At 31.8% G+C, this 24,538-nt stretch overlaps 2 protein-coding genes and 1 long non-coding RNA gene across 3 annotated transcripts; 1 reads left to right on the forward strand and 2 right to left on the reverse strand.

Moving 5' to 3' along the window:
* Positions 1-1,398: 1,398 nt before the first annotated feature.
* Positions 1,399-12,204, reverse strand: LOC106678994 (presequence protease, mitochondrial). Its single transcript, XM_014417894.2, has 3 exons — positions 12,039-12,204; positions 7,214-7,296; positions 1,399-4,489 (listed from the first exon to the last, which is right to left on the reverse strand). The coding sequence occupies exons 2-3, from the start codon at positions 7,235-7,237 to the stop codon at positions 1,451-1,453; spliced, it is 3,063 nt and encodes a 1,020-aa protein (XP_014273380.1). The 5' UTR covers positions 7,238-7,296; positions 12,039-12,204; the 3' UTR covers positions 1,399-1,450.
* On the forward strand, positions 7,290-10,324 carry LOC136797127 (uncharacterized). The gene is made up of 3 exons (XR_010844964.1): positions 7,290-7,374; positions 8,833-8,902; positions 10,280-10,324. It is a non-coding gene; the product is annotated as an uncharacterized lncRNA (long non-coding RNA).
* Positions 12,205-16,723: 4,519 nt separating the features above from the next.
* LOC106678986 (ATP synthase subunit C lysine N-methyltransferase) lies at positions 16,724-21,214 on the reverse strand. Its single transcript, XM_014417876.3, has 4 exons — positions 21,063-21,214; positions 20,795-20,967; positions 18,958-19,146; positions 16,724-16,997 (listed from the first exon to the last, which is right to left on the reverse strand). The coding sequence occupies exons 1-4, from the start codon at positions 21,145-21,147 to the stop codon at positions 16,851-16,853; spliced, it is 594 nt and encodes a 197-aa protein (XP_014273362.1). The 5' UTR covers positions 21,148-21,214; the 3' UTR covers positions 16,724-16,850.
* Between the last annotated feature and the right edge of the window lie 3,324 nt (positions 21,215-24,538).

Here is a 24,538-nt window from a genome sequence, read left to right on the forward strand (position 1 = left end):
AAAGGGTAATAGTAACAGATAGATAAGAGAAGAAATATTAAAGAGAGTTACTTTACATTTTATACCCCTGTTATTTTACACTTATGTTTTTTCTTTTTGTAACTATAGTGTTTGTATCTTTTTTAGCCCTGACGAAGCCCTGCAACGTGGGGCGAAACATTGGCTCAATAAAATAGTATAATTATCTACTATTTGAGTTTTTTTTTACCGCACCCGGACATATTCCATTCATCTATACAGACGGTCAATCAATAATCTTCCACCATAAATATTATGTTTTGCTGCCTTTTGGGTACTCACTTCCTCCCTTTGTGTGACATTTAGGTCTTGAATGCTTTTGGGCAGTTATTCAATGCGAAATGGTTTATTTTTTAATAATAAAATCGTTTAATATTTAATCTGACTATAACAATAAGTTTGCCTTGTGCTGTAAATTAATAGGGGGGAAAAATCCCTATTGAAGTAGTGGGCAATTCATTTTTAAACGGTTTGGGAATTGGTCACCTTCGCCACTTTTTTGGATACCTTCCAGTTATCAATGTACAATCTAATCTAGTAATAATGATTGCCACCTTTTTGGAGAACCTAAGGTAAAAATTTCCTTCAAATGTCTTATTAGAAATCAGCCCTAAAAAATTCAGTGATGTTTCTGGACATCAGTCCACAATAAATGTTAGAGACCATGTTTATCGACTGAGTCATGTAGTCAATTATTAACTTTTATGATTGGTACAATTATTTAATATTCTTTCCAAGAGGCTCAAGACAAATTTAAGATTGAAATAAAAATATTAGGTATGAAATGAAATCAAGATTAATTTTAAAACTTCTTAACTGCTCTATTTTAAATTAATAATTTATACAAAAACATTTTATGTTTCTAATTTAAATAATATAAAAATAAATAAATAGTTTTTAGATTCTGAAAAATCTAGATTTAGTTGTTTTGAATAAAGAATCCATTTTTCAATATAAAAAAAAAAATTTACAACAAACATTCCACATATTTTTCAATAAAAAAAAAATTGTTCTACTATAAGATTGTACTATACAATAGCCATTGAATTGCAATGTAACCAACCAATTAGTTTAGCTAGATTATGGTTTTTCAGTACCAGCTACATTGACAAATACCATTTACTTTCCATAATGCATCTTTACGGATGGTTATCAAACACAAAAAGGTTTTATGCAATGAGAGTTTTCCATTCATAAAAAACTCTACCAGAATTCAAGTCATGGATAGGAATTGAAAGACACCTAATTTCTATACCATCTTAAAAAAAAAAAAAAAGAAGAAGGTATTTTTAGATTTACATATGCAAACATTAAAACTAATAACAAAGCATATACCATTTTAAATTAATGGCTATAAAACTTAAAATAATAACTACAATCAAGGTGTTTGAATTTTGCATATTTACAACCAGGAACGGTAAATAAACATATATTATGTTGGAATAGGTGGTGATGTATCTACTCTTCTTACTTCCCATTTTTCGCCGGTTCTCATGATCAAGTCTCTATTCTCGGGTCCTAAAAGAGCTCTTCCTTGACAAGTGGAATTAAGCCTTTTTGAAACTCTTATTAAATCTGCTTTATTGCACTTCATTATAACTTCTCGGTGTTTTTGGAATAGATCATCCGAAATACCGTATAAAAACTGCCGGCTACCTTTGGCACTAGGAGGTATCGGTGCATCAAGAGACTGGAAAACTCCAAGTTTGGCTTCTTCTACATCCTGTTCCGTATACTCACTTCCAGATTGGACCCATTCCTGAGCTTCATTAAAAATATCGAATGAATTGATAGGTTTGGGGTCCGAAAAAGAAAAAAAGCTGAAGATGCCAGATGTCGAAATATTAGCTCCTGTTCCGTAAGCACCGCCTTTCTCTCTAATCCGGGGAAGAAGGTATTTTGAGGATAGGAGTCGAGCTAATACCCTTAATACTGGAAAATCATCATGAGCATACTCTACAGTGGGTATAGATAAAGCAGCATAGTTGACCTGGAATGGGAAAATGTAGTGGTATCCTTTTATCTTCTGAACAGGTTTTTCTTTTTTTGTCAATTTAAACGGCGTTTTATGTTCACCGGGAAACTTTCCCAGCATTTCATCTAATGCTGCAAGACTTTTCTCTTCTGATTCAGGACTTATATTTAAACTAATGCGCATAATTTTCTTCTTCAAAACTATATCAGCTATTCCTTGCATCATATCTAATGTTTCACCAAGATCTGAACTTTGGGAGAGCTGCTTCATAGTTTGAACATACGACAAACCTCCAAATCTTTCTTTATGCTGGGCGATAGTAGAAACAAGAGCGGAAGCAGTAGACATAGCATATAGATGTCCACTATCTGCTATTCCAGTAATGGCTTCTGTAGCAATTGTTTTGACTAAAGTCTCGAGTCTTTTTATATCAGTCAATGTCAATTCTGTAAATATCTCTGTTAAAATATTTGTCATACCTTTTAAATTTTTATCTAGACAAGAAGAACTAAAAGTTACACCTTCCTCAAAAGAGCTAGTTTCAAATGTGCTTTCTGCAATGTGAGGGGAAAAATATAAACCACCAGTTTTTAACGTGATCAATTGGTCAAGGCGGCGGTAATTGTGAGATTTAGTCCCCATTTTTGTAATGATATTACAAAAAAAAGGTAAAACACTTTTAGCTTCTTCTGAGAGGATAGATGCATTGATCACACCACGGATGTAAGTTAAGCCATTTGTAGGAACTGAACATACTTGTACGGGAAGCCCACTGACTTGAAATCCTTTGAGATTGACCCTCTCAATATCTTTGCTGAGGTCGGATACACACAGGGTTGGGAGGCAGTCAATGTTCTTGTTGTTTTCTTGCTCCTTGCTCAACTCTAAGCCCATGTCGTAAATATTTTCCCTTTGGTGTGGAAGAAGGACTTCAAGTTTTCGGTTCAAAACTTGATTGATGTGTTCCTCTTCTTTCCTTTCAAAATCTATGTCGGGTATCATCGTCAAGATTAACCTATGGGTATTATCCTTGAAATATTCCTGTACCATATCTTGCAAATATAAAGGGTTATCTGCTATGGATTTTTTAAACTTCATGACTTTATCATTTACTTTTACAGCTCTGACCACATCTCCATCATGATTCCACACAGGGGTAACACCAAAAAGCATTCCGAGCCCGAAATCAGCAGTTTGATGTTTAGTATTTATTTCAATATTATGAAGAATAGCTTTTATCTGATTTTCGTCGAAGCCTTCATTAATTATATTGTCGACGGTCTTATGATAAATATTAACGATACGTTCGAAATCAATTGGATCAACGCCCATTAAACCAACTGAAAACATGGTATCTCTAGTATGGGATTCATAACCCGTAACATGACTAAAACCTCCTCCGATATTTGGTTCGACTAATGACTTATAAAATGCAGAATTTGGACCTCTCACCAACAGCTCGGATAATATCTGAAACACGAATGTTTCTTGAATATTCTTAATATCATTACAGAGGACAGATACTGCAATATTAGATTGTTTTTTCTTGTCAGGCGCTAAAGGATCAAATTTACAGGTAATTTCCTTTCTTCTTTCAGAGTCCCATCTATCTTCCGAGGGGACAAGAGTCGACTTTGAGAAATCGTTAGTATCGGGATAATCAGCTAAGTATGCTTTGTTAATAAAAACCAAATGATCTTGCAGGGGGAAATTTCCATACGAAAATATACGACAATTACTAGGGTGGTAAAACTTCTTATGGAAAGTCTTCAGATCACTATAAGTTAAAGTGGGAATATGTTTTGGATCCCCACCAAAAGAAACACGGTAGGTATTAGAAGGAAGCATGTTATTCATAAGTGCTTCATTAAAAAGTGTCTGATTTTCACCATAGACACCTTTCATTTCATTAAAAACCACACCTTTAATTATGATTGGAGATTCTTTGTCATATAGTAACTCATGCTCCAGTCTCCAACCTTCTTGTTTAAAATCAGATTCTCTAAGTTCTGGTTGGAATACTGCATCCAAATAAACGGACATTAAATTTCTGAAATCAGTCTTATTTTGAGTTGAAAAAGGGTAAATTGTGTAGTCAGGTCCAGTCATGGCGTTCATAAATGTAGCCATTGATCTGTTTAACATCTTCATAAATGGATCACGACAGGGATAATTTCTACTTCCGCAAAGGGTAGTATGTTCTAATATGTGAGGTAAACCAGTCGAGTCGGTAGGAGTCGTTCTGAAACCGACACAGAATGCATTATTGGAATCATCCCGTGCCATATGAAGGTACTCACAACCAGTTCTCATGTGGCGTAATTTAATGAGTGTTAATGAAAATTCTGGGACAAATGCTACACGGTTGACTATAAACCCTTCAATCTCATTTCCTTCTTTCAAATCTTTCTCCGCTACAGGTCTTCTTGTTTGTTCTATCAGTTTAGCAGCATGAAGTGGTCTTCTGCAAAACCGCTTCAGCGAAGTCTGCCACATCTGCAATACGATTATCAATTTCAGAAACTTTTGCAAAGTTAATTTAACTTAAATAAGCTAGAGTTTGATCCCTTTGCATGCCAAGTTAGCATAAATTGTTTTCCTTTTTTTATTTTTTTGAATAGCTATTTTAACGTAATTTAAATATTTAACTAATATAGAGACAATTTATTTATTTTTTTAACATTTCAATTTATTTACAGAGATTAACAACAGTATTTGCACTAGACGTAAATATGCCTATTTAGAATAATCCAACAGAAAATGACTTATAGAGAAAATGGTCGTTCAAACAATACAATGGATAATTATGAGAGATAGTTGACCGTGGATGATGAATGAGGAGAAGATGGCATTTGCATTATATAACTTCATTTTTATTTCATTTCCTTAATTATGTTATTTTACCCACTTTTTCAATTACCTATTTATACATTTTATTTCCCGCTTCTCTCATCACTTCATTTTATTAATTCTATTTTGTAAAATTATTCATTTTATGTGTAAAATTATTCTGTTTATACTTCCTTTTTATTTTTCTATACTTACTGTGGTTGTTATCTTGTTCTGTTTTTAGCCCTGAAGAAGGCTAGAAACTCTAGCCGAAACGTTAATCGTAAGTAAAAAAGTTAATCGAACTTATTTGTGTTTTTCATTGACCACACCATCTTCTCCTCAATACAATGGATAATTTAAATCATAAAAGTTGTTGCAGTAAAAATTAACTAGTAAAAAAACGAATGAAAAGGTAGTTTATTTATAGTACAATAATGCTTTTGTTTTATTTCAACTATCTTCTAGTCTCTAAAGTGGCATTTTATTTCAACTATCTACCGATATTAGCAGTGCTCGAGAGGAACTAGTCTTTAAGGTGGTAAATGGATCCTTTTTATCAACCCGGCAATATAAAACTTACTGGTTTGGCTGGGAACTAGAATAGGAGTATTAAAGTTCATTTTATGAGAATGGCTTAAGTGAAATTGAACCAAAGTGAGGACCCTCACCAAAACACTCTAGGTCATCACAGCCTCTTTCATCTACAAAGTATTGGTGAACTAAATTTTTTTTTTTATTTTATTAAATTTACAAATTTTAGAACATTATTGACTATTCTTCAGTTTGTCAAAAATCCAGTTTCTTCCTGACTTTTAGCAGTTTTTTTTATTATTTTGTTTTAGCACGTATAAAGTCATATACAGTTTTTGCCTGACTGTTCTTTATCAAGAGCAGAGAGAACTTTCTTTGATTAAGAGCTCATAGAAAGTAAATTCTATAAGATTATAGAACAGATGAGCTCTAATTCAATATTAACTATTTAATAGATCATAATCATCACAGGAACTACATGGAACCTACAAATCTTCATGGTTACAGGTCTTCGCTGCATCATAACATCGCAGTCGTAGCCATCCTCTCTTCATTTTTTTTCATAATTCTTGATTTAAATAACATGAAATGTTCAGATTATCCAGCCTAGAGTACATATTGTTTTAGGTAAAATTACAAGTCAAAAGATAAGAGTTATGTTTATTTTTTAATTATGCCGAAATATGAGGCATGGAAGTACTAGATGAGCTGCAGTCATTTCTTCGAGTTTGTAAAATTTGCAGAGTAGGCTCTCGAAGACATCGCTTCTGAACAAATCTTCAAAAAGAAAATTGTGCCCAGTCTTCTTTCTGAAAGAGGCAACATTTCGTTTTCTAGACAAGATCTTCGGTATCGGATTCAATTATAATGACCATGATTTATCTACTGTATTCCTCTTGTGCTTCTGATGAACTTTGAGTTTTTGGTTTTCCTCAATTGTACATTTGGCAGAGCTAAACTGTAGGAGAAGGCTTGGTTGGGACCACAGAAAGCCTATCTGTGTTATTCTTACCAACCATTTGGTAGAGAGAAGGAACCAATTACAGCATAACATGGCATCACCTGCATTATTTCTGGTACATATGGCTGCGCCATCTGTGTTCACGTGCAAACATATATCTCGGGAGTACTAGAGATGCACCAGGAAAATTTGCTTCATGGTTGTGGGTCGAGAATGATGCTTGTCCATGGGCTCTGTTCTGTGTTATTTGGGATTTCATTATAAGCAGGTCTACACCATATTCCATTAAAGGGCACAAATATTTTTTCTATGCGATAGAGAGAACATCTTGTAATGCACCACACTTCACTCCCCTCCCCTAATCTCCTTAGCAAAAAATAGTTTATCATTTCATAATAAAATAAAATTTAATTATTAACTTTTTCCCATTTTAATATAAATCAATGAGTAACCTTTAAATAATTGATGTTTAAATAAGGTAAATATTATTCCGTGATTGCTATTTTTAGCTAAGAATTTAAAAAAATCTTATTCTTTCTTATGTTGTATATTATTTACATATCTTATGCGCAGGTAGCATTAACTAAGTTTTTGTTTCATTTGAATCAACAAAAAAATCCTTTTTGATAAAGTTGTTTTATTCTTCAGATAAAAATATATTTCTTAAATCCTACAGTTTTAATTCAGTAAATTATTTTATATATAAAAAATGACTCTCAGGTATAAACTTTCTCATAATATTAATAGAGAATTTTTAATTCTAAATTTAAACTTTAAATATCAACAGCTGGTATCAAAAGATTGTAAGTTAAGGTTAAGAAACAAAATCACATTAATGTTTGTTCGAATATTATTCAATAAAATAAGGTAAAATACATTGAAAATGAGAAAAGTACCTTTTGCCTTAAGAGCCTTATCATGACAGATTCAAATTGACTACAAAATATACATTCAAACCAACAGCCTGCTGCGGTGGAACCTGAAAAAAAAAAAAAAAAAGAAATCAATATTTCAGTATGTTAAATAAAGATTGGTAAACTTTATTTTTATAAGATTGGTAAGCTTATTGTAAATAAACTTTCTTAATACTAAAACTATACTTTGTTTTAATGTTACAAAAGTTACAACAAATTCGAAGACTACTAAATCATTTTAATTAAATCTGTACCGCTACAACCTTTGAAGGGTCGGGGGTGCTGAACTTTGTAAGGAAGTAATGTTACTAGACCAACAGTTGTGCAAGGAGGTGATTTGGTCAGAATCACTGAGCTATTTATTTCCTAATTTATTGCCTAAAAATCTTCACTATACTAGGGGTATTCATGATCTATGTTAAAGCGTGTTAAATGGAAAAACTCGTGTTAAATCGAAAAAAATTGCCTTCTTTTGCCGTGGTAAAACGAAATAACATTTAACATGGCTGAGAGTCTGTTACTTGGTCAGTTAAATCGAGAATGACGTCACACAATAGACCAGTTGAGATCGCCGCCATATTAGTTGTTGTGACTTTCAATACAGTTGTCAATTAGCTCATCTTCATTCTCTTCTTCACAAGTTTGAAGATCAATAAGACTCATAAGCTAAACTTTCACACAAATTCCACTTTTCACTCACTCTAGGCATGTTTTAATTAATTACTTAAATCAAAACTGAAGTAAACAATAACATGAGGGTCTGGAAGGAAGGTTATAAACATAAAGGCTTATACAACAAGTTGCTGAGAAAATCCACTAGGGACTCTTATGCATTTAACGTTTAACATGACTTCAAATTGGGCTGCTCACAATCTTATAGTTATAACATTTAACATGGTAAAACATATAACATTTAACACAACATCATGAATACCCCTACTATATGATGGTCCAAAAAGTGTCAAAAAAAAGGCCAAAATAGGTCTGCCTCCAAGACATTGGCTTTCGACCTCTTAAGTCCCGTGAAATGGACACACTGGAACAATGAAAGTGGAAAAATGAAGGCATGAATACAGTGAATCAATGAACAGTATTCACGCCCAAAGCATTTGGACGAATATTGATGAGCAATCTATAAATCATTATCTGTTTACTATTCAAAAATGTTTTGTTCAAGTAGTTAGGTATTTCAAGTAAATTGTTTAAAATCATCCATATTGTAATTTTTATTTTGAAAGTTTTTTACCTATTAAAGAGGCCTAATTTAATGCCATTTTTTCTTAAATAAATACAATTTTTTTTTTCCACTTTACCTGATTATGACATTAAAAAAAATCTTGATTATTTTAAAAATAAATAATTAGTTTTAATCCTACAACTTACAAAAATATTAACAATAATTAAGAAATTTTGCCTTAATCTCAAAAAAATTGTATATGTGTAAATGGTTATAGATTAGTGAAATGAATGTATATTTAAATATTGAATTGTCTGTATGTAAATGCGTAAAAAAAATTTTTATTTGGGTGCAACATAAACTTAGTTGATCGTAACTCTTTCTTAATTGTAAAATTGTTGATTGTAAATATTTTTATTTGTAGGACCTGTTAATGGAAAGAAGAGCCCAAAATGTTGCTCAGATGATATTAAGAATAAAGAAGTGGATAAAGGGTATAAAATAAATTCCTGGAAAGAAATATAATAAAATCTTGATTATTTTATTATTTTTTTCCTTGCTATTCACACTACACAAATTTCAAATGCTTTATTAGGGTCATTCTCTCTTCAATTTATGATTTTTGTCCCTGGATGATTGTAGGTTTTTACTATTAATATATGGATATGAAAAAAAAGTCTTTATTTAGAGGAAGGACCGCACTACAAACTCACTCATTTGGAATTGTTGTTTTATTGCAGTAATAAGTAATAAAAAATTCTCATAGTTCGATTTCCTGATAACCATGGAGTGTCTCAGGGTTAACCATTATATATTTGATTGCTCCTACCAAAGATTTGGAACGAGAGACAGAAAAAATGCAGGATTTCTGACAAGAATGCTCAGTAATACTAAATACTTTAAGGAAAATGAATTTATCCAGACTGTTTAGATTTTAGATAACATGTCTATCTCATATTTTAAGACTCACAACCCGGGAACGTTTGAAAACTCGTCAATTCTGAAGGACGTACATGATAAAAAAATTAGTATGATTGAAAATACTGGGACATTCCCAATGAATCTGTCTGTAACCTATTAGTTTTTGCAAGCTCATGTTTTATCGCCTGGTTAGCAACCTATTGTTGGGATTTGTGAACTGTTTCCTCACAACCCTGGTCGATCTCATCTTATCTTGGGGGTAGGCTAAAACATAATTATACAACTAACTTATGGGTCATTAGGAGTTACAGTTATTATTTCAAAGCCAGAACTTATTAAGCCATCACATTACAAACCATGAACCACTTAGTTCAAAAACCTCACAATCCTGGAGTTCATGTGTTTACCATGGTCCAGGATTGTGAAGTGTACAAAAGAGTTGCGACAGAAGCCAATTCTACATTTGTTCTTATGTAGACCCAGACTGACGCTCATACATAGGCATGCTGTTTTGTCAATAACCCCATATTGTGGAGGGCAATAACAATTTTTAAAAAATTCTTATTATGAAGTAATAGAATTATCGAAAACACACTCAATTCAATTTTGGGTTAAATTATTTTCAGCTTTTTTAAAGTGCAAACGTTATTGTAGCTTAAAACATTTAGGAAAATAATTTTATTCGCATTCTTCATTATTATATTTTAGGTAACTTTAAAGTGTAATTAATTATATTCATCTTTTTTGTGTTTTCCTGGAATAAAGTAGGTAGTTTGAGGTATGCACAGAAACAAAAAAACCCTGATTATTCAAATCAATTAAGTATAGTACTTAAATTTGTAGAAAATAATATTTACTTAGCATTATTATGTAATTTGATTATATATTTTTTTTTATACAATTTTTGTTTATTTTAAAAGAAACATATGTATTTTATAATTGTATTACAGTGATCAAGTATGAGAATCAGTTGCTCAGGTGTCAACAGGCCAACGATCTACATTTCAAAATCAGTTGTTGCTAACGAGTTGTCTAACTTAACTAGATGACTACTAAATAAATTTCAGTTTTACTGAAAAATTTACTGTTCTATTTATGAAATCAGTTGGCTTTTTAAAAAGTTATCACTTTTTATCATACAGTTTGGTAGTTTGTTAAATATTAAGACTGTTGGTATATTAAGATATTATGGATTTTCTGTTATTTCCTCACAATTCTGGAATTACAATTTTTTTTAAATTGATGTACCGTATAAACTAGCAATTAGACAGCCTTTTTATAAAAATATATCACTAAAATGGTATGAAACAAAATGCAATCGAAAAAAAACAACAGAATGGTGAGCTTAGACCACAGTTCACACTGGGTTAGTACTATACAACATTGAGAATAGATAATAGAGAAGATTTTTATTTTTAAAAGTTTACTTATTATTACTTATAACAAATTATTATTTTATGAATATTACATATTTGAAAAAATAAACCAAAGTTAGTTTTCAAATAAGCAATTTTTTATGATACATATAAACATTGTTTAATGAGACATAGAATAAAATTTAAGAAAGAGTGATAATATTATTTGTTTTCTGATGAAAAACTGAACATTGTGTCAAGGAAAATATCATTGTTCAGATACTTTATGGAAAACATTTATTGAACAGATTAAATCAGAAATATATTTTTGACCATTTTATAAACTAAAATCAGAATATAAAAGTTTCTTGCTTCTTTCTGAGTTTCTAAAGATCCTAAAGGTCCTCATAAAGGACCTTCGGCTTTGCTAATAGCCGAGGATTGAATTTAAAAGGATGTTGGAATAATAAAACTCAACATTTTCAACTAAACTGGAATCGTCGGTTATCTAGAGAATGACAATTTGACTGCCTTATTGGGGCACATAGGGATCTAATAGCACAAAAATAAAAAAAATAAAATTATGATATTGCACTGTACTAACGAACTTATTTTTTTTCCCGTTGAAATTTAATTAAAAAATTGTGGGAGTAGGTAGCACATAGGTAAGGTGCTATGCTGCTATATCCAAGACTTCGAATCCACCTGTGGCAGATAATTATTTTCTAATTCACTGCGACTCACTATAGTGACCAAATCACCTCTTTGCACAACCATTGGCCTAGTAACAGTACTTCTTTACAAAGTACTGTATCCCAAATCCTTCATGAGTTGTAGTAATACAGAATTTACAGTGTACAAAGCCAGTAATGTGGGCAGTACGATTGCCTAAAAATATATTAATAATGTTTTATATTAGTATGCAATTGACACTTATCATGTTTGATTGTTGTCATTAGTAATATGACATCATTAAGTGATCTGTATATATGCCTAACCTCAACTGCACCTATCCTCCAATCATTCTAAAACATATAAATATACATTTATAGGCCTTTTTCTTTAAGGTCATTCTTTGTATTTCGCATCAATGATCTGATAAGGAAGTGTTATTTTAAGATGCATTTAATCAACTAATTAACACTAAGTTTGACATTACATTCATCTGATGCAACAGTAACACTATATGCATCAGTTAAAATTAACATATTTGAAAAAAAAATTAGGGTATTTAATTAATTAATTAATTTATGTCCATTCATCATATTAAATTCAATGAAAATCCATACTTACATAAAATTCATGACAATTTAATCAATATTTAAAAAAGTTATAGAAATGAGAAATAACTTACGTTTTCACTTTTGAAAATACAGTGTAAGAATGTATTCTTCTGTGGTGTAGTCCTGTTGGAAATCTAACACTAGAAGTAACTACATAAAAATTTACACATTACGTACAATGAATTGATAACACCATTCAAATGTTACCTTCCCCAAAGGGACATGTCTTTTTGAATAAAAACAACATATGGTCGTTTCTTCTTCTTGTATATTATTATGAACCCAAATACTATATTTAATTATATGTTAGAAGAAAAAATTGTGTTTTACTTAATGTATTTTTTTAAAAATCAGTTCCTATATTATACGGTCAATTATTGTTCACTAAACTTTCTCCAATATCATATATATAAATGGTTGACGTATAATGTATAATGTAATACGAAGAAGATGGTCAGGGTTGCGGTAAAAAAAGATCAAAATAGTTTTCAACTACTTATTGTCTGACGTTTCGCCTCACTTTAAGGGCTTCATCAAGGCTAAAAAGATACATAAACCAACTAAGAACTTTAAAACAATAAGATACAGAAAAGTAAATTAAGGTAGGATAAATATTATGTAAAAAATAACTGAAAGTTAATAAAAAAAAGTTATATCATCATAATCATTTTATCCCCTTTACCGCTTGAGCAGTGTAGGGTTACAATTTGCAGAGTCTAGACTAGATAACTCGCTCACGGTAAATAGTAAAAACTTTTTAAAAAATTTAGGAATAATAAATTCCTTTCTATGGAATCTACATCTATTTAAAGGTTGGACATTAGTCTATTTTTCTACACCATCGATACTTTGATCGATGTATTTTTAAAAATGTGACAGTTCTTTTATGTTCACGTCGTAACAGTGACTCTTTCATGTAGTCGTTGATTTTTTCTCCTTTACCCAGTCATTTTTGACATACCAGGAGAATTATCCTAGACTAACCTATTCTAACCAGAGTGGGATGGTCTAGTTTTCATTCCGTGAGACCTCCGCAAAAAAAGTCAACCCGTCCATACCGGAATCGAACCGGCGCCGTTTCAAATATGGAGATGCTAAGGTGACGTCTCAACTACCTCAGCTACAACGGCCTCTGCCGAATTTGAATCGCCAACCGAACAAATTTTATTTCAATGCTCTAAGTTTATTATAGTTGCAGTATACGTAAAGTCCACGAAAATTAAAAATAAAACAAGCAATCTCTAAGATTACTTGGCTTTTTGTAACTACAGGACTACAAACCACACCTTTAATTATCAAAACTAATTTGCTTGTTCATTGCTCCGACGACTTTCTTGTCCATTTACATTTATTGGAAGACCGGCCATCGCTTGTAAATAACAAAAAATAGATTAGGACTGTTTTAAAACAATAATAAATCTATTGGAGAAGTTTGTAGGGGGTGCGGTTAGCAAAGAACAACATAAACAAACAAAACCATATTTATTTATTTTATGACGACGTCTCGACTGAGTTTCAGGTCTTCATCAGGGGTTATGGCGTAGAAGGTAGCCCTGCAACTCAATCAGTTATTATTAGATTAACTACGGTCAACGATCTACACCTCAATAATTTTTTTTTTTTTTATTGATAGATTTATTTATTGATAGATATTACAATCTGCCACACAGTTGTGGGCAATAGGTAATATTGATGAATGATCTCATACATACTAAAATAAAATAAATAAGTATAAAAAAAATTAAAAATTGAAATAAAATAAAATAAGAAAACTCTCTTAAAATATATACAAACAAAAGAATAGACAAGTGAACATAATCAGACTATCTGTATGAAAAATAAATAAATAAAATAATATATACAATTCACCTCAATAATAAATCTAAAGTTATCGTTCCTTTTAGTCTCAACAATCACGAAGAAATCGATGAAGCAGTGTTGATCCTGACTACAAATCTCGTGCTCTTCATCGATTCCAGGATGTAAAGGAAATAACTAACGAAATTATCCTCGACATAAAACGAATTTGAACAAATACCCGCCGGGCCTACATACCCCTTCGTATCTACAGGAATAGTACCCGGCTGGCTACCCTCCGGGCTTGTATCCCTCCTTCGTACCTACAAAAATAGTACCTTACAGGACGAGGTCACCATCCTTGGAAAATTTAGGGCTAGCACCGTAAGTCTCATCCTGTGTTAATTGTTCAGGCCTTCTGGTCAAGATTACTTAACAATAACCAATTGGAGTTAGATACTACATAACCTCGACAATCTGTTGTTTCCAGAGGTCAGTTACTTGTGATTCATGTTGTTTTTGTTTTGAAACTTAATAAAGTAATGGATAAAAATCTTATACTTATAACATGGATGTTGTCAATCGTTTTGAATTTAGCACATCATGAGTATCCCTATTATGTTTAAAATATGATGCTCTAAGTGTAAAATATCACCAAAAAGGTCTACTAAATGGAGAATGTCCTATAACAGAACAGCTCAGCTATACATTTTGAGAGGTTAGTTGCTCCTGCTTTTGTTTTAGATGTTGTTAAACTCTATTAAAGTAAAAGAAAACAAATTAGGAAAGGAAACATGGAACATGCCAAGCGAAGGAAAGATGATATGACCTAGATGTTGGAGATTTTATCATCTAAAGATAATATGGTTACAAAACAAGTTGCTCAGGAAATTCTTTTCAATTACAAACAGCTCCTGTGAATTTATCATATAACATGGACTTTATATCAGGCTGCTAACATTCAGCATGTTAAAACTATTTAAATTTAACACATGAATACTCCTATAGTCAAATATTAAATTTATAAATTACTTTTTATATATAAGAAGATGGTCAGGGTTGCAGTCAAAAGGGAAACAAAAATAGTTTAAAACTATTTATTTTCCGACGTTTCGCCCCACTTTGCAGGGCTAAAAAGATACAAAAAAAAAAAAGAATGTTACAATAATAAGATACAATAAGGCAATTTAAGCTAGGATAAATATTATGTAAAAATTTATTTTTTATTCTTATCGTTGTTTATTAAATTTTATTTTATATTGATACTATTTTACGTCTTCCTTCCTTTTATTTGTATGTAATTTTTTTTTTTTTATCACTTTTTTTTTTTACATATTTATCCTAGCTTAAATTGCATGTTATTGTATCTTATTGTTGTAATATTCTCATTTTTTTTTGTATCTTTTTAGCCCTGATGAAGCCCTGCAAAGTGGGGCGAAACGTCGGAAAATAAACAGTAGTAAATTTTTGTTTCTCTTTTGACCGCAACCCGGACCATCTTATATATAAATTTTTTATGGTCAACTATATATACATATATAAATTACTTTTGCTTACCCATGCATAAAATAGATTTTCTGGATACAGCAATGTTTCAACAATGGCTTGTCCAAAATTTTATTCTTAAATGATAATTTATTAACCTTAAAATATGTGTAATTACCTACCTGATAAAAATATACAGAAAAAAGGAAATAAGAGGCTAAATCTAACCTTTCTGTTTCCTGCCTCTCCTCCATGTACATAAGACATTCTCCAATTCCCCTGCTATCTTTACTTACTACAAGGCGTCTGCCAGCTGCATTACAATGCTTGCTGTCGTAGGGATTTTATCTCTTATAGCCAGACATAATCTGCATGCTTTTAATTCAAAAGGGAGGATACTGAAAAGTTAAGGAAAGGGTACACTAATATCAAAGAAGTTGGAAATTTGTGTTTTAAAAATAACAAATCATGATCTGAACAGCTCAATTTTTTTTATTTTTGAGTACCTTGACATTATTTCATTTACAGAACTGAAAAATGTCTTATTTTTCTCCAGTGATTATATACTCTGAATCCGGGATGAGATGACCATGATGATAATAAAAAAAAAACAAAGAATGGCCTGACCATTTTATGGATATTGACAATTTGTTAGTTTCTTATACTAACTCCTATATTTCTCTTGCTTTTCGTTTTCATTTTTCCATTTATACACTTAACACTAGCTGTAAATAAGATTCTTATTTTGTAGTATCTTGTTTTTTGTAGGCGAGAAAAATATCTATAAAGTGAAGGGAATGGTCAGTATACAAGAAAAAGCTTTACAATATTTTCAATGATTAGTAGATAGTTGACCGTGGATAATGTATATGAGGAAAAGATGATTGGGGTTTGGGTCATTGAAGAATAAATAAGTAAAAACTTATTTATTAGTACCAACTTTCCAAACCTTCATCAGGGCTAAGAACAAAAAACAAGAATTTTTTACATATATTTACAAACTGGATTTTAATACGTATTTCATTATTTGGTCTTTCATCTTACTAAAAAAAATATATATGTAGGTAATTAATCACAGATATATATGTTTTTGTTCCCTACTATTTTAATTACTTTATTTTAAATAATTTTGTACATATGTGTACTAACTGGATTTTAATACATATTTCATTATTTGTTCATTCCTCTTACTTAATTTAACTTTATCTTCTTATAATACTTACGACTAATCATGTTTTTCAATATTATTTTATATCTATAATGTTAGTTGTTTTCTTATTTTCTAATAATTCTATAATTCATCTTACTCATTTTGGTAGTTACCTTTTGTTTTGTTCTTTGCTCTCATGAAGGCTTGAAATGCTGGCCACATGATTATCTTCTCTTATTTTATATATTGTTTACTTTTTTTTTCCTACCAAATAATTAATACAGTTAAATCTTGATGTCAAGAAAAGGAAAATGAACGTTCAAATAATATGAAATATATATATTTATATTTCAACACATTTTTTTTAGCTTAGTAAAAACTATATATACAAAAAATATAAATTAATATTTCTATATTTAGAATAATGGTCACTATAATTGGTAATTTCTATTTACTCTCCATTAAAATGATACACCCATACTCTATCAATTCCAGTCCCTATAATCTTTATAGGTTTTTTAGAAGGCAATGGAAAACGGCAGGCGACAACTGTAGAGTCTTTTAATTCATTATTAAACTTTTCTGTTAACTCCTCCATCTGAAAATGGATCATGATGAAATAAAAAAATAATTTTTAATTTTTATATAATTGTTAAAATTAGTCATTTTATTTGCTTATTAACTATATTTTATCAATGATATGGTACTTCAAACTATTTTATCAATGATATGGTACTTCAAACTTATGAACAAACATATTATTTTTAATTTTAGTAATGCTATCTTTTATTACTGTTATCATTCATTAGAGATATAATCATATTTTCTAATTATCATAAATAATTAAGATGAGGAAAATCACATTTCCTTTAGGAAAGGAGAAAAATAACAATTAATAGATGTGGGTCACTTGATTGATTGACACTTTTCGGATAAAGAAGCTCAATGCGGTTTAGTAAAGAAATGCAAGGAAATCATAATCCAGCAAGAGGAGGAATAAAATACCGAGTGGCCAAGATAAAAGAGGCCCGGAGTCATACTGTACAAGTTTAGTTGCTAGTGCCAAACGTACACCTGTATTCATTCAGGGCCTCTTTTGTCTTATCCACACTGTAAAAACTCGAAAAATTATTAATAATTAATATTGTTTTTGTAAATTTATTTACTGCCATTTTATTTTCAAACAACCAAAAGCAAATACCAATTCATAAAAATGTTAAAAGGAAAAATAATTCCAAAAAATAAAAAATAAAATAAGAAGTAATATAATTTTCCAAGTGCACTTTTTTGAAGATACTTTTATGCCAAAAACATAAAAGTTCAGTTATTGTACTCTTTCTCATGCATTATTCCAAAAACTTGTTTTTATCCTGAAAAGTTCTTATTTTCCAAATATTTCCTCAGAAGACTTACCATGCTTTAGTTTCAAGTCCAGAAATAATAACTATGACCAGGATCAAATTTCTGGGAAACCATATCTTTCAGGTCATGTTTATGTTTCCTGTTCTTATGCATGTTATGACTTTTCTGTTCATAATCATAGTTCATCTATCGAACAAAGTCCCTATTTCTTCCATAGATTCCAATTCCATGCTCAAAAGACTAGTCTACTCTCAATTAAAACCTTCCTAGCAATAAACTCACCTAAATTCTCTTAAATATGGTTTTCAATTCCAATACTCTGCAAAAACAGGTTTGCTGAAATGATCAAAGACCTTAAAACCACTATAAACAAACAGCAAATTACTATCTTAGAAATCTTTATTTTTTTAAAAGCTTGGTTAATCATGAGATCATCTTTTCCAAACTCCATAACCTCTCTTTATCAAATAGTATTTTAACTTTTTTTCTTTTCTTCTGGTCTCTTCATCCCTGAACAGCTATCATTCCTAACAAATTACTTTCCTCTCCCCTTCTAAAAACACCTGGTGTTCCTCAAGGGACAACATTTCACTTTCCTCTATCTATATTAATGATCTTGACTCTTTCCACCATCCTCAATACCTCTTACATTATTATGACCTCCAAATTTACTGGTCTGTTCGTGCTACCGAGATGCTTAGGGGAATCCAAAAATGACAAGATATTGACAGTAGTCAATGTATGGGTAGTAAACAATTAATTTAGGCTGATGTAAAAACTAAGACCATTCTCATCAGTTCCAAGAACCTTATTCTTTTTAATTAGGCCTTACTCTACCTTATTAGTCTATAGAGTTACTTCCACATCTCTCTTTGAAATTTTGGCATAATGCTTGATCAACATTTGTCTTAAATTATAAATCCATCGCTATACTTAGATTATAGCTGCATTGTACATAGTGAACTGTCCATTAGGCATGAGATGATACTGTAAAGACTAAAGAAATGTTTCGGTGTATATCCAATGCATGGATGTAAAAAAAAAAGTATATGTAAGTCTATTCTCGCAAACCTATGTATGCACATAATTATAATTTCAATATTTTCATTTATTTTACAACAATTTAAATCAGGCAAATGTTTGGTGAACAAAAATGGTATTTTAGTATAAATATATAAATAATACAAAATGCTTACCATTTCTTTCACACCAAATATAACGACATTTTTATAAGGCTGAAGTTGGAACTTCCAAAGGTCTTGACAATAAAAATTAGCATTTTTCGAAAATCCAAGTCTTATAGAATTTATTTTCGAATAAAATACCAACCAGGGGTTGAGTTCTACACCAACAGATTTGAAACCGTGCTTTGCTGCTTCAATGACCTATAATATTACATCAATTAATAGAACATATGAATAATATTATTTACTGGCAATATATAAAAACAATATCTACTGCTAATACATTCAGATTTATTAATAATAAAAATTATGATACAAGAGTACAAAACAAGCTCCAGTCGCAGAAAATTCCTAATTATACTATTATATAAATATTTTTATTAAAAACAGTTGTTGATTTCCACTCTCTAAACAAGTAAATTGATCCTTAGCATAGTATATAAGTTTGTAGCATTTTTTACTGGTGATTGCAATAATAAAAACTTCAGATTCCTGTAAATATTTTTAAACAATTATATATGACCCATTTTGATCTATTACATGTTGCCATCTTTCAGGTAATTTTTCAATTCCGTCCTCCCAGAACTTCTCAAATTTTTATGTAATGAACTCCTCTATGTGCATTTTGCAGTCCTCGAGCTAATTAAAGTGTTTCCTATTAGGAGAGTTTTGAAGGGCCCGAAATAAGTGAAAATTTTTTGAGGCAATAGGGTGGTTGGTTATTCAAATCCCAGCCAAACTCCGATATTTTCAGCTGGGTCTGCAAAGAAACGTGAGGACGGGTGTTATTGTGATGGAAAACTATAGTTTTTCGATTATCCAATGCTGGATGCTTTAATTGTTCCAACTGGCCACAGTATACTGCAGAACTAATGGTCTGGTTGGGCGAGAGGAGCTCAAAATAAAGAACACTTTTCCAATTCCACCAAATGCACAACATAACCTTATTTGGATGAAATCCTGCTTTTGGAGTGTCACTTTGTTTTTGAAATCCTCTCGTATTCTCATTCAGGTAGACAAATATATTTAGACAAAATTTAATACTTGTCCATTTTAGGATTTAACAGACTAAAAATACAGTTTGCCAAACTTCCTTTTCTGTTCATTTAATTTACATGGACTCAAGCAGATAGTCCTGCTAGATTGTCAAGTCCAATTGAAAAGATATTTATATAAAATTTATACTATTGAGAAATTTCTAAATACTGTCAGGATATTTTCAAATAATCTATCTCCCTTCAACCAATTTAAAGACCCTAGAAAACAATACATAAGTATTCTTTTCGGCATTCAAAACTTATTTTTTAAATTCTAACTACTGTTCCAAAATACAACAATCTTGATTTCAAAGTATTTATTTTACCCCCAATTATAAGTTCTATAAATCAGCAACAGATAAAAATGACTGGTTATTCTTGAGTCATCAGTATATTATAAAAATCATTTTATCTAAAATAACCTATTATTATTATTAACAAAAGAATAGTTTTATCTTAATTGTACCATCTATTTAATTACACTGTTATTCATATTAATTTTCTCAGAACTAAATTAAACAATATGTCCAAAAGACCTTTTTACCAAGTTAATAATGAATGTTTCATGCTCTCCATTTTTCAATAGAGATTATAGCTACATACGCTAATTAATTAAAATTATTTCCAGGGATGTCGAGCTCAGTCACGATCTTTCATGAACAAATTTAAATTAACTATTTTAACTAAGTTTATCTAGTTGGAATTAAATTCAATATTAAATAGCGGGCTAAAATCAAAGCCACATAAAAAAAAGAGGAACTATGATTCAAAACAATGTATTTTAAATGTAAAAAGTACTCTGAATTACTTACTATTCTTCCATCTCCACTACCTATGTCAATAAGACTCCCCGTCTTTCCACGGAGAGCAAGAAAAACATTCTCTACCTGTTTTGTTGTAGCAGGAACAAAGGGCAAACAAACTTTTCTTAAAGCAGGTAATATGAAAGGTAAACAAATTATTGAACTTAAAACTGCTGTGCCACCTAAAAAGGAAGAATTTTACAGAGGAACTATTATAATTCAATAAATGATCTGTCAATCTAAAGATCAAACAAAAAATGTATTTATCTACACTTACCTGTTATCGTAGCTAAGACCAAACCAGTTTTATAATTAGTTTCTTTTGAAATTTTTTTTTCACCTTCCAAAAATTTGAAATCCATGAAAGGCTCTTGAGTGTAACCAAAGAGGTAACACGACTTACAGGAAATAACTAATATGAACCAGAACTATCTTAAATTTTAATTATTATTCATAAAAGGCTTTTTGATTTTCTACACGAATATTGACAAATAGAATATATTCCCTTCAGATTCTTTTCATAAATCATTTCATGGTTCATTATTTTTTCTAATTTAATAATTATAAAATACTTGATGAAAGGAATATGGTCCGGGTGCGGTCAAGAAAAACTCAAATAGTAGAAATATACTAATTTAATGAGCCAACGTGGGGCGAAACGTTGGCTCATTAAATTAGTATATTTCTACTATTTGAGTTTTTCTTGACCGCACCCGGACCATATTCCTTTCATCTTTACACACGGTCAATCAATAATCTTCCATTACTATTTTTTTGTTCTTTTTTGACCGCACCCGGACCATATTCCTTTCATCTTTACACACGGTCAATCAATAATCTTCCAGTATAAAATACTTGGTATTTTCTCTGTATTCATAAATGAACGAGATTTGAGAAAAGGATACTATAATTAGCTGCCATACTTAAAAGAAATGGCGAATGGTAATCTTTGACTTTAATTCTAAATGTAAAAATAATCAGCCCTGGAGTATTGGAGAGAAACTGTTGAAAATAGCTGGCGAAGTACGGACAGATTTTTTTTTTTCCTAACCTTTATTAAATTTGTACAATACATACATACAAATGCATAATAAACATGGCAAATGTATACTAGCATACTGCCTTTTATTGCATTGTAAGGTTCGTTGCAGGGTATCAAGGTAGTCAAAATCATGCAGCTAACGTCAGTGGATTATTGAAACGGGGAGGGACGTTCCGCTACGACAGATATTTTTTTTATTTTAATTATCTTTGAGCGTTAAACATCGAAATATCAAGAGGGGGTTAAATAATTTTTTCAAATATATTAGATAAAAATGGATGAATACTGACTTTGAAAGTACTTTATTTAGTTTTACTATTCTCAATAATGGACCTTTGTTAAGAAGAATAAAAAACATTTGATTTTACGTTTCAAGATATGCAACTTCCAAAATCTGATTTAAAATTCCTTCCGTCCGCGGATTTGCCTGAAACTACTTGGTCCATTTTTTTTTTTACATTTAGTAGCCCTCGATGATTCTTAGAACTTGATATTAATATCCGTCAATTTTCTTCGATTATGATTTCGAGATGCTTTTTAATTGTTTATTATTCATTGATATCATAAACAAATGATTTGAACAATAAACCATTATGTAATATTATTTAGGTGAATATCTTAAATAAAACTTGTTTTCCTCTTTTATCGTTTGAACTCAACAAGAAATAAACCAAAAAGAAAGTTGAAAAATTTACTTTTACCGTCTTACAAGGGTTCATCACTCTGAGGTTAATACATTGACGTAAAAGACTAACAGTATTAATAATATGATTCTTTAGAAAGTTACATTTTTTATCGGATTTAGGATACTTACGTATCATTTCGTCAAGGCCAATTGTAGTTTATAACCTACTCTATTATTATTTTTTTAATAAGTTCATATCTATCAACTTCCGCTCGCAACGCTTGCTCAAAAGGTATAAACAAACCAGTGTCCGATTTGCGGGAATTAACCTGATTTTCGGGGATTGGGAATTTCGGGTAAAATGGCTTTACGTTATATGTAGAACGCTAGAGATGCATGGGTGAATATAATTTTTAGGCTTTGGGCGGATTCATTTGAGGAGCTCGGGTTGATTTATATTTGAGGCCCCGTTTGGAATCTTTTTTGGGGCCGGGAACGAATTATCTTATGGGCTCAGGACTATAAAAATTTTCCTTTGAGTAACCATCCAACACCATAACTGTTGATGAAGTGAATAAAAAATTTGAATAGAATTAATGTCAAGATAAGAAATACAAAAAAACAATACATAAGAATGTTTTCCAGCCCGTCGTCATTACATTTGGTAAGGTTGATATGTTGCGATATTTGTTTGTCGAGGTGATACATGTGACAGTTTTTACTTGTACTACCAACTATCACGTCAATCCCAGTAGGTCAATACTGTCACAGCAGTAAATGCAGTCATGACTGTAACTATCAAACAATTATGCCATGGTAGTGGCTGCGACTTTTGTCACAATAATTGTTTGTACACTGTATACATATGATAGTTGCTTCATTGTATCACTTGTACAGACAACTATCACGCCAGAGGTAATGCGAGAGAAAAATCATACAGCTACGTTATAACGATTCTCCAAGAGCGGGTAAAGTGGTAGATATTTTTCGGATAAAACAGGTATTTCCAAGGTGCTAAACGGGTATTTTTCGGATAGGTGAATCGGCAGTACTAAGACGAACCCTCCAACAGAGCCTTTTCAGTCGACGTCGGGTAGTGAATTCGCATAAATACTTATCAGATTATATAGTCAGGATATATCCAACAATTGCTCCCCTAACCCCACCCACAGTCTGTGCTGGGACCTCTATTATTCGTAGTCTTCACAGCGCCAGTGGTCGCCATCAAACATCGGCATGCAATGGTAGCAGCCTATGCAGACGATATAGGGGTCTACGCCTCCAGCATGAGAGCTGAACTAGCCCTCCACCACGCACAAGCCACCTCTGCCACCATCGTGGCTGCTCTCAAGAAGGATGGCATCAGAGTTAACCCAGCTAAGACGGATGCCATCGTCATGTCCTTTCAGAAGGGCAAGAACAGCAGACTACCCCAGCGGTTCGTCGTGGATGGCGAGGGTCGGAATATCTCCAACACCATCCTCTACCTCGGCGTGACTCTTGACCGACACCTTACCCTCTCCTGTCCCGCCAAGGGGAGACTCAAGCTGGCCGGCAGAAGTCGCATAGGCTCTACCATCTCCTGACGTCACAACAACTTTCATTGCGCCTGAAGCTACAAATATATAAGGCCATAATTCGTCCAACACTGCTCTATGGAGCACCACTAATGAGACACCTCTACAAAACGACACTGGCCACTCTACAGAGTTTCCAGAACTCCCTCTTGAGGCGAATAGTACGAGGAACTTCACTCCAGAGGGCCCGGAACAGAGAAATTTGTGAAGAGCTCCAACTCCCAAACGTGCCAGAATTTATAGGCCGTAGGCACATCAAGTTCTTTGATGGGCTGAAAGCCTGTGCAAATCCACTGTTCAGAGAAATCACTCCTCCACCAAGACCTGGGAGGTGGCAGAGCACTGTTCCCCTGGTCGATGTTCTCGCCTTGGGAGGGACTTCTGGCTCTACAGCCTGAAGTCATCACTTCAACACCACCAACAGGAATAGCCCCTCCCTATTCCTAGTACACTCACGACAGACTCATGCCATCATCGATGACACCGCCTTCAGCGGACCTGGCAGCTTA

The sequence above is a fragment of the Halyomorpha halys genome, unplaced genomic scaffold (genome assembly GCF_000696795.3).
Source record: "Halyomorpha halys isolate HHAL.00 unplaced genomic scaffold, Hhal_1.1 Scaffold171.1, whole genome shotgun sequence".
NCBI classification, from domain to species: domain Eukaryota; kingdom Metazoa; phylum Arthropoda; class Insecta; order Hemiptera; family Pentatomidae; genus Halyomorpha; species Halyomorpha halys.